This window comes from Schistocerca piceifrons, chromosome 2 (assembly GCF_021461385.2).
Source record: "Schistocerca piceifrons isolate TAMUIC-IGC-003096 chromosome 2, iqSchPice1.1, whole genome shotgun sequence".
In the NCBI taxonomy this organism is placed as follows: domain Eukaryota; kingdom Metazoa; phylum Arthropoda; class Insecta; order Orthoptera; family Acrididae; genus Schistocerca; species Schistocerca piceifrons.
In genome coordinates, this window is record NC_060139.1 from 305,373,144 (window position 1) to 305,383,856 (window position 10,713).

At 43.3% G+C, this 10,713-nt stretch overlaps 1 protein-coding gene across 4 annotated transcripts in view; it reads right to left on the reverse strand.

Moving 5' to 3' along the window:
* The window catches only part of LOC124775109 (ATP-binding cassette sub-family C member 4-like), a 203,973-nt gene extending 199,403 nt beyond the window's left edge, over nucleotides 1-4,570 (reverse strand). For 3 of the 4 annotated variants that reach the window (XM_047249940.1, XM_047249938.1, XM_047249939.1), the window contains exon 1: nucleotides 4,269-4,570. In XM_047249940.1, coding sequence (XP_047105896.1) covers nucleotides 4,269-4,342 — 74 coding nt within the window. In that variant the 5' untranslated portion in view covers nucleotides 4,343-4,570. The remainder of the gene's footprint in view (nucleotides 1-4,268) is intronic. The other variant, XM_047249937.1, reaches the window with a different exon arrangement.
* Nucleotides 4,571-10,713: the final 6,143 nt, after the last annotated feature.

The window sequence follows — 10,713 nt, forward strand, 5'->3', positions numbered from 1 at the left end:
ATAGTTGTAGCATATTTCTACGGCCATTTAAAGCAGATTCTTGGAAATTTGTTAGTAAGCTTCCTCGGAATAGTTCATGTCACCCTTCATGGGGCTGCCAGCTCAGTTTCTTGAGAATCTGTTAAACTCCCCGAGGATCAAACAAACCTGTGACCAATCGTGCTGGCCTTCTCTCTGTACGTCCAGTATCCTCTGTTACTCCTATTTGGTGCTGGTCCCATACACTTGAGCAACATTCTCGAATGGGTTGCACGAGTGATTTGTAAGCAATCTCTAATGGCACTTCCCCTCTAGCCTACCAAGAAACCTGCTTTACACGACTGAGCCTATGCGATCATTCCAGCAAAAAAAATTATTCCTACAAAGTATCTCACCCAGGTATTCGTATGAGTTGGCGGATTCCAATAGTGACTCATTGATATTACGGTAACAGGATACTATTTTTGTTTTTTGAGGAGCACAATTTTACAGTTTTGAACATTTAAAGCAAGTTGCCAATCTTTGCACCCCTTTGAAATCTTATCAAAACCTGAAAATATTTATGCAACTTCCTTCAGAAAGTACAGCATCATCTGCAAAGAGTCTGAGGTGGTTGTTAATAATGTCACTGAGATCATTAATATCCGACGTGAACAGCAAGGGTCCCAACACACTTCCTGGGGAACACCCGAAGTTACTTCCACATGTGACGATGACTCTCCATCCAAGATAACATGCTGCATCCTTGCTGACAATAATTCCTCAATCCAGTCACAGATTTCACTCGATATCCCTTATGATGGTACTTTTCACAATAAGCGTAGGTGTGGTATTAAGTCGCAGGATTTTCGGAAATCAGATACTGCGTCAACCCGACAGCCTTGATCCAATATTTTCAGCAGGTCCTGTAAGAAAAGTGCGAGTTGGGTTTCATATGATAGATTTTTTTCTGAATCCATACTGGTTGGCGTGGAGGGGGTCATTCTGTTCGAGATCAACTCAATATGTTTGCACTCAGAATATGTTCTAGAGTCTACAACAAAATTGATGTCGAGGATATCAGACGGCAATTTTGTGAATCACTTCTACCCTTCTTGTGGATAGGTGTGATCTTTTTTCCAAGAACTGGGCATTGTTTTGTTCGAGGGATCTACGATACATTATAGTTAGAAAAGGGACTAAATCAGCCGCAAGTTCACTAAAGAATCTGAGAGGGATTCACCAGACCCTGGAACTTCGTTGAATTTTAAAGATTTTAGCTGTTTCGCAACACCACTGATACTAAAGCTTATTTCACTCATTTTTTAGCAGTAAGGGGATTAAATTGGGGCAGCTCTCCTGGATTTTCCGTTGTAAAGGAACGTTTGAAAACTTAGTTAAGCATTTCAGGTTTTACTTTACTACCCTCAATTTCAGTTCCTGTCTCATTCGCTAGGGACTGGGCACTAGCTCTGGGTTTTGTGAAAGATCATTTGAATATTCTGCTACGGTAACCACTAAGGCTTCACGCATTGCTATCTTGACAGCCAAACACATTTCATTCAACATATAGCTCTAAACTTTGTTTTCTACCTATTTTGCAGTAGTCCCCGACATAGCAACATCAGCAACAAATATTGAAATGTATTGACAATCGGTACATACTTGCTCTGAAACATCTTCCCATACCGTAAGAAGTCACAATTAGTAAACAGGTTATTTATGAATAAATCTGGAATCACGTAGGGTTGAAAAAGGGGAACTGAAAATATTTTCAATAGCGTAAAAAAGTAACATTTTTTATCAAACCCTGATCATTTGGTTTGCCCTGTCACGAGAACCTGTCTCAATAGTTCTCTGCCGATTGTGCTGGTCACGCACAGATCACAGTTCAGCTGAAGGCCTTAGTTCGCCATTATAGCCGTTCTCAGTTTCCCGTCCCGGCACACACTTCAGATGAATATACATCTGTGGAAAACTAAAATTTACGAACTAGGACCAGAGAAAAGATACATTGTGTCGCCAACTGTTCAAAGGAATAATTGTACAATAAGTAACTTAAATTCCATTAGTTTTCGAAGAGCGAGGGGAACTATTTGAAGCAAGGCTGAGATTATGACGGGGAAGTTCATTGACCCTTCTTAGCCTTATGTCCTTAACATAACTCTGCCTCTCCTTGTGAGAGGCATGCTTAATTGCGCTTGGTCCAAAGATTTAGTAGGTGCTAATCTATGCCGATAAACTCGCCCCATGAAGTAACACACGACTGATCTCTGCAGAGAAGGATGAGTCCGTTAATTTCTAGGTGGAGCCCTTTTCGACCTGCTTAATCTGATCATTAACAGACCTTTGAGTGACGATGTGTGTGACAAAAGAACACGGGCGGCCGTCAGAGGTAAATATAGCTTCACCTGTCTTTCGCAACAAGTCATATTTTGGACGTCGTGTGCTTGAATCATCAGTGTTTCGAAGCTCACTAGACTCGCATATGTCAGATAGCGTGTGTCAACGACTTCCTCAGCCGTTCCTTGGAACAGGGTACTCAATAGTACACATGGGAACTCTGTTTACGATCATAGTATTATAATTTAGAAGTTACTACTTGCAGTTAACTCTGGAAGCTGGGCAGTCCATAAGCAAAAAAAAAAAAACACACACACACACACACACACACACACACAGACAGTCACACACACACACACACACACACACACACACACACACACACACACACACACACACACAGACAGTCACACATATAGACAGTCTCACACACACATGCCGTTCTACTACTGTTGATTGCTTCTGCAGCCTGAAGATTTTTGATGCTACTCTCCACTCTGATCTATCATGTGCAGGTCTTTTCTCCTCCAAACAGCTACCGCAATCTACATCAGTTTGAACATGCTTACTGTATTCATATTTAGTTCTACAATTTTACCCCTCACGCTTCCCTCCAATACCAAACCGACAATTACTTGACGCCTCAGATTGTGTCCTATCAACCAAGTTGTGCCATAGGCTTTGCTCGCCAGTTGAATTGGGCACCTCAGTACTTATATGATCTGTCCATCTGATCTTTAGCATTCTTCCAAAGTACCAAATTTTCTGCTCTCACCTTGTCTACTATTCATCGTCCACGTTTCACTTCCGTACACAGCCACACTCCAAACAAATACCTTCAGGAATGACTTCCCAATACTTCAATTTTTATTAGATTCTAACAAATTCCTCTTTTTCAGAAATGCTTTCACTGCACTAGGTGGTCACGCTTCTTCGGCCATCAGTTTATTGCCACTAGCACAAATCTACTACATCTAGTGTCATTTCCTTACCCAGATCCCTCAGCAGTGTTGCTCTTTAATATACAAACGCCTCTTATACAATAAATGGTTAAAATAAAATAGTCTAGTGAGAGATCTTATTCACAGTATCAACAAGGTTTAATGTTTGTCCTACTGCTCTACCACTAATTACTTTCTGCGTGTAATGTACCTTTAATATTTTTCCAGCACTCTGAGGTCTACTTTCACATTTGCCCAACTTATTCTTCAGGGTATTTTTGTTCTGTCGTTGCAACTACAAAATGCATGATTTTTTTCACCAGACGCGTTTCGCTTTTCTTGGGGTTAAGCATCAATGGTAGCGATTTTCGCTTGATTTATTGCTGACATCGGGAAATACCGTCTGCTAGCACTTCGTTTTTCTGCGTTAGACACTGATAATCTTTATCTCATTTTCAGTTGTTCGGGAGCACCATACACATCCTATGTTTCTCACAACACACTTTTATACACACCACTGTATACTGTTTGTTTTTGTGCTTTTTATTTATGGTTGACGCACAAAAACAAACTGAAGACAGTGGTGTGCATAAAAGTGTTTTGTGAAAAACAAAGTGCATAGTGCTGCAGAACTAGAAAGTAGACCAAAATTATTAGTATCTGTCGCAGAAAAACAACGAAGTGCTAGCAGACGGCATTTCCCGATGTAAGCGAGAAAAATTAAGCGAGAATCACCACCACTGATGCTTTACCTAATAAGGCGAAACGCATCTGGTAAAAAAAAAAAAAAAAAAAAAAAAATCACTCATTTTGTAGTTGTAACAGAACAAAAATACCCTCAAGAATTGTAAAGCAACTACGGACACTGTGGCCGCACAAATGAAGCATTTAATTGCGTAACTTAATTCTGTACACTGCGTTTCACACAAATTAAAACTCTGTGCTAAGGCAACTTACGGCTAGGCTGTGAAGTGCACTTTCACGAAAGACGCGGGTATCGTTAACAGAATGAAAAGGTGTACTTACCAGAGAACGGCCCTGGAGAAGGGATTGGCGCCCTTCTTGGGGTTGGGCTTGCTCTTGTAGGTCTTGGCGTCCATGTCTGGCGGCTGGAGTGCACCGGCTACGCCACGGGCATCGCGCGTGAGGCAGTCCCGTCCTTATCTCCGCTGCGGCCCACGATCTGGCGCCGCCCGCTGCGCCCGCCTGCTTTATTTATACGCGGCTGCGAGGTTTTACCGTCCCCTAGAAAAGAAGCAAGAGCGTAACTGCGCGCGCGCGCGCCACTCGGTTGGACTTCGCACGCGACACGGCGCCGCACCGGACTGAACACAGCGCAGCGTGGCGACGCTGCTCGCTGGCCGACCAATGACGCGCCGCTCTCACTGCGAGCGCGCCGACCGCTGCGCCCCCTGCCGCCGCAACCGGAAACTACCCCCCTACCGTTCCCCACGTGTGCAGCCGTGAGCCGTCACTGCTCTGGCACTGCGGGAATGTTTCGGGGTCCGCGTCACTGACTACACAATGTTTAAGACCTCAACACATTCACCAATTTATCGGCCGACTGATCGACCGACCAATTTCTTGACAGCCTACAAACGTCGCGACCGACCGCGCTCAGCGATTACAGCGCTGTCCTGTTGTAGTGACTAGCTTGTAACAGGAGTTCCCAGACCCCTTAGGGGTCCGCCGGCTCTTTCTAGAGGGTCCGCGGCCACCTTTCACCAAATCGTGTAAAATAATGAGTAAAATTATTGAATAAAAATGTGAAAATCAAATTCATTACTATTTTTTTTCTTTGAAAAACATGTGTATAGCACTCGAAAGTTGGCAATAACATTCGATCTTTGGCAATAATATTTGACAGTCGGCAACACAAACCAAAACATTGGTGCAGCTCCCGCTGTCGGAGGTTCGAGCCCTCCCTCGGGCGTGTGTGTGTTGTCCTTAGCGGAAGTTAAACTTAGGTTAATAGTGTGTGAGACTAGGGACTGATGACCTCAGCAGTTAAGTCCCATAGACTTTACATACATTTGAACATTTTTCTCACAACAATTGCCAAACAGTGGATGTGAACAGACCACAGGCGGCAGCATTTCAATAGCGAACAGTTTGGACGTGACGTCGATTGCTCTTGGAGGAAGGCAGCTCCAACGTGTGAAATGTCAGTTACCATGTAATATTAATCAGGCTATAGTGTGTTGAACAAAGGGAGTAAATCCACTAGTAAGTGTCTGGATACAATGGGAATTCAAATTGGATCGTTAATTTCAAGTTGTTTTCATTCATCTCCAAACCAAAGACTTTTGATACTTCGGCGGAGGGGGGGGGGGGGGGGGAGGGAAGTCATTGGGAACATGGTACTTGCATTAAGAAGCTTTCAGTTCCCATGGGTTTTGCTCTGAAATTTGAAGTTACTGTGCTCTTGAATGACTGGGGGTCCACCATGGATTTTCGACTGAAGAAGGGGTCCGCCAGCTGAAAAGGTTGGGAGGCCTTGGCTTATAAGATTCTGAACATGGCTGCGCTTCAGCAGCTGTGCATGCAACAGCTTCAAAGATTGGGAATAACAGCCAACCAGCTCCTAAATACAGATTTATTAAACCTTGACCACGGTTTCTTCTTCAGAAATTATTGACCTATTGACAGAGATTACAACATTGTGTACAGGAAATGTTTGCAAATAATTGTATTTCTTCATATGACAAGCTTTCTCAGTACGACCACTTCCATTAGCATGATGCTTCACAGTTAGCGTCATGCTTCACAAATTATGATCTACAACAAATGTTTCTGGGTTTGAAGGGAGATCAGTCACCACATGTGGTGACCGAGCGAGGTGGCGCAGTGGCTAGCACACTGGACTCGCATTCGGGAGGACGACGGTTCAATCCCGCGTCCGGCCATCCTGATTTAGGTTTTCCGTGATTTCCCTAAATCGCTCCAGGCAAATGCCGGGATGGTTCCTTTGAAAGGTCACGGCCGACTTCCTTCTCCGTCCTTCCCTAATCCGGTGAGACCGATGACCTCGCTGTCTGGTCTCCTTCCCCAAACAACCCAACACAATCACACGTGGCGTACCAGTGGGTGGTGAACTCTGCCTAAGGGTAGACGACGTGTTTGAAGAAATGGAAGAAACCCGTGAAGATAAGGAAATCCCGACGTGTCCTACTCGGCTTCGACCAGCTTCTCATTCAAAAGTAAGAGCAATTTAACTTTCAGATCTTTTTTATGCCTGGCACAAAGTTTCCTGAAATCAAGGAGCATAGACTGAGAAACATTCAGTCAGTATCATCAGCCGATGACTCCCAGTGTCTTTTCATTTCAGTAAGTTTTTCATTTCTGGCTTCAAAGTGTATCTGCATAACGCGGAAAAGAGAAACGTGAGGCAGGTACTCGCTCAGCATAGCAAAATATAGCAGGCGGGAATATGGTAACGTCGCGTGTGGCGCATGGCTGCCAAACTTGTCGCGGACAGCCTCCAATATATCTCTCATATTTTCTCGAGACGTGTCGCCATCTTTCGACAGTTAAAAAAAAAAATCTCGATATGGTAGCTAAATTTCGAACGCAGCAATCTGTGACCCAAAACCCACCAAATGTCAACTCGCCAGCGACTACATTCTTCAGTGCAAACATTTCTAAATACAGGTACGTCAGGTATATTACTTATTTATGTAGTATCACGATAACTGAGGGAAATAATGTTATGAGAAGAAGTTCATTATCAAGTTATGAGTATAAGATACCGAAAAATAGTACTTTTGACAATTAGTTTTCTCAGAATCGAATGAGAAAGACGGCATGTTGGAGAACACGCGCTAATACCAAAACAGTGGTTTTTAATTTTTTACGCGAGAAGTTTGACCGTAAAACTATCTTCAGCGACGGATGTAGCTTTGCTTTATCTACATAAAACAATTTTTGTATATGCATCAGATTACTCGAAATTTCCCTTACTGTGTATTGCGCTACACAAGTGTGTGGATCAATCAGCACTCAGTGTTGCCTCCGGCGATACGGCAGCGATGTGTGTCAGCGTTGTACCGCTGTTATCCCAGTGTGAACCACATAAGTAGCTTCAACTATGTTTCTGTGCGTTCTGCTGATGCGAGTTGTTTTTGTGTTGTATCGCAGGTCGCATCGCGTATCTTATCGGATATCGTGTATGAAACGCAGGGAAAAATTACTTAAATGTCTCTATACGTGCTGTGATCAGTCTGCCGTTATCTCCGGGAGCCCTTTGTGAGGCACGCGTGGTGGGCCGAGGAACAGCTCTAGCTTCCTTGCTTGTTTGCCTTCATTTAATATCCCCTGACAGCCCTATCTGGTACGGCTCCCACACACGTGAGCAATATTCAGGGATGGGTGGCAAGAGTGTTTTGTAAGCAATTTTCTTCGTAGTCAACATTTTCCCAGAATCCTACGAGGCGTCAAAGTCTGCCGCCGCTGTGCCTTTTGCTGATCGTGTGTGATCATTCTTCCATTTCATATACCTACGGTTTGTTACAACCAGGTATTTGTATGAGTTGACTGACTCCAGTTGTGCCTCACTGGTGTTGTAGGATACAACACTTTTTCCTTTTTGCGTAGCGCACAGTTTTATATTCATGAACATTTTCCAGTCTTTGCACCACCTTGAAATCTTGCCAAGATCTGACCGAGTAATTGTGCTGAATGTTTTCAAACAGTATTTCATTACAGATAAATGCATCGCCTAAAAACAGACTGCCGTTACCATTAACATTGTCTAAGACCATTAATACATAACAAGAACAGCAAGAAGGGGACCAACACACTTCCCTGGGGCACCCGTGAAGGTACTTCACAGTTTGTTCTTGATTTATGGCGATTTTGAAAATATTCTGTCTTTGACGGGGGCGGGGAGGGGGGGGGGATGGGAGAAGTTCTTGCTGCTTCTGCATCTAGCATACAAATATAAATTGCCAATGCCCCGAGTTCTAACACGCCACAAATGCCTAGGATTTTAATTCTAATAACAATAACCATAAAGCATACACATGTTTCAATATAAAAATATGCTTCCGCCAGCGATTAAGACAGTTACTGAATAGCCTCAAAGACAATCAGAAAATCAGAAAAATACATCATTTCAAAAGCGCTCGCCATTGAATTTGATAACACGCAAGTTTCACGCAATTGACTCAAGAGCTATTGAAGTAATAGTAACAATTTGCACGATATGAAATTGAATCATTATCGGTATTTCACTTAGCGCTGTCATTTGGAATACAGGACTGAAGACTATGAACATTCAAGTTTAATGTGGAGAGAATACTGCACGTTTCTGTGGTTTTTTCAGGTCTTTCAATAAACTTTTCATGGTAATGATTGGAAGTAGGGAGCAGTGGAAGAACAAACCTCGATACCGCTCAGCAGACATAGTCTGGTGTACCGACGGCTAGAAAACAGGAAGACTAATTTCTCTAGGGTAGCTGGCCACTGTATTCCAGGCGGAAATTTCTGCTATCAGCGTAGGTGCCACAAGGATCGTGGCATCTACGTTCATTTAGAAAGCCAAGCAGCTCTGAAATCTCTAGCAGCCCCTGCAACGAAATCAAAGATCATTGCAGAATGAATGCTATCGAGCCCTTGTGAGACTAGGGGAAAGTAACAGGATAAACCTGCTGTAGGTTGCTGGTCGCTCTGGAATCAGTAGCAATAAACAAACTGACAGGCTGGCCGGGACAGGTGTGACGACTCCATCTGTAGGACCGGAACCTATCCTAACCATTACTAAGGCGATAGTAAGGATAAAACTACGTGGCTGGATTAAGATGCAGCACACAAAATTCTTGGCTGAGATCCAAAATCAAAATCATGGCCTACGAGAGGTTCCGTAATCCTGGGGTTGAATAGGAGATACATTAAACTCATGATAGGATTGATGGCTGGCCATGGGAAGTTTAAAAACACCTACAAGAGAAAGAAGTCTCTAAGTGCGGATTGTGCGGTGAGGGGGATGAAACCACACTACACTTAATCTTCCAATGCGAAGTGCTGGAGGCCAAAAGATACACACTATTCGAGTCATTAATCCCTCAAGAAATTGTGTGTAATAAAGAACTAGTAAAAGGCCTCCTATTACTCTTTAAAGGTACCGGCTGGACTTACTAGAACTTCAGGGAGATAAACCGTACAATAAACTCAGTTTCGGTGTGCGCACCATTAGGCTCAGACCACTCTTGTTATGTCTTTTTGTCTAAATCAATCATTCAATTCGACCGTTCCCGCCAGCGTCGGGAAAGGTCGGTGCCTCTGTTATTGTTTTCTCAGGGGCAGACCATTTCCTGTCTTGCACTAGTCAGCTTCCTTGGATTCATTAACACATCGAATTGTTATTGGTAGCAGGTAAGGTCAACCTGCGCTTGGGCGCCATTATGAGGTGGCCGAGATATTTTCTATATACAGTCAGGCCGCAAGCACATCGACGCGCGCTAGGTCTTAAGGAAGCAACTAAAATGTAAAAAGCATAAATCCTTGCTATTATCAAGACACTTAATTTTAATGCAACATTATTCTCCGTGACTTCGTTACAAATCCGGAAACTGTAAAAATAAATTAATGAATTGTTCTCTGATGAGAGTTATGACTCCCATGACTTTCCACGACAATCACTTGGAAAAAGCGCGAGAGTTGGTTCGCATGATCGATTTTTTTTCTGAATTCGCGCTGTTTGGCATCTAAATTACATCCCGTTCGAGTAACCTCATTACCTTTGGCCTCAGAATATGGAAAAATATTCTACAACTGATGGCTGTCAAAGTTACTGAATGGTAGTTTAGTGAATCACTTCTGCTATACATCTTGCTGACATGTGTGACCTGCCTTTCTCCCAACTACTGACACAATTCTTGTTTGTCGATCTATGGCATATTATAACTAAATGACGGTCTAATTCAGCAGAAAATTGTGTATAGTGTCTGATACAGACACCATCAGGTCAGAGCGTTTTGTTCAATTTTGTCGATTTCAGCTTTTTCTTAACTCTGCTGACACTATTATCACTCATCTTTGCAGCGGAGCGAGAATGAACTGGGGCAATACCCCTGGATTTTCCTTTGTAAAGGAACATTTGAAAACAGAATTCAGCATTCATGTTTTGCTTCGCTGCCCCAAATTTCAGTTCCTGTATCAACCATGAGTGTATGGACAGTAATTTTATTGGCTCTAAATGGTTCAAATGGCTCTGAGCACTATGGGACTTAACATCAGAGGTCATCAGTCCCCTAGAACTTAGAACTCACTTAAACCTAACTAACCTAACCACACATCCATGCCCGAGGCAGGATTCGAACCTGCGACCGTAGCGGTCGCGCGGTTCCAGACTGAAGCGCCTAGAACCGCTCGGCCACATCGGCCGGCTTTAGTGACTCTGACTGCCTTCATATATGACCAGAATTTCTTTGGATTTTGTGAGAGTCTTTCGATGAGATTGCTCTACCGTAGT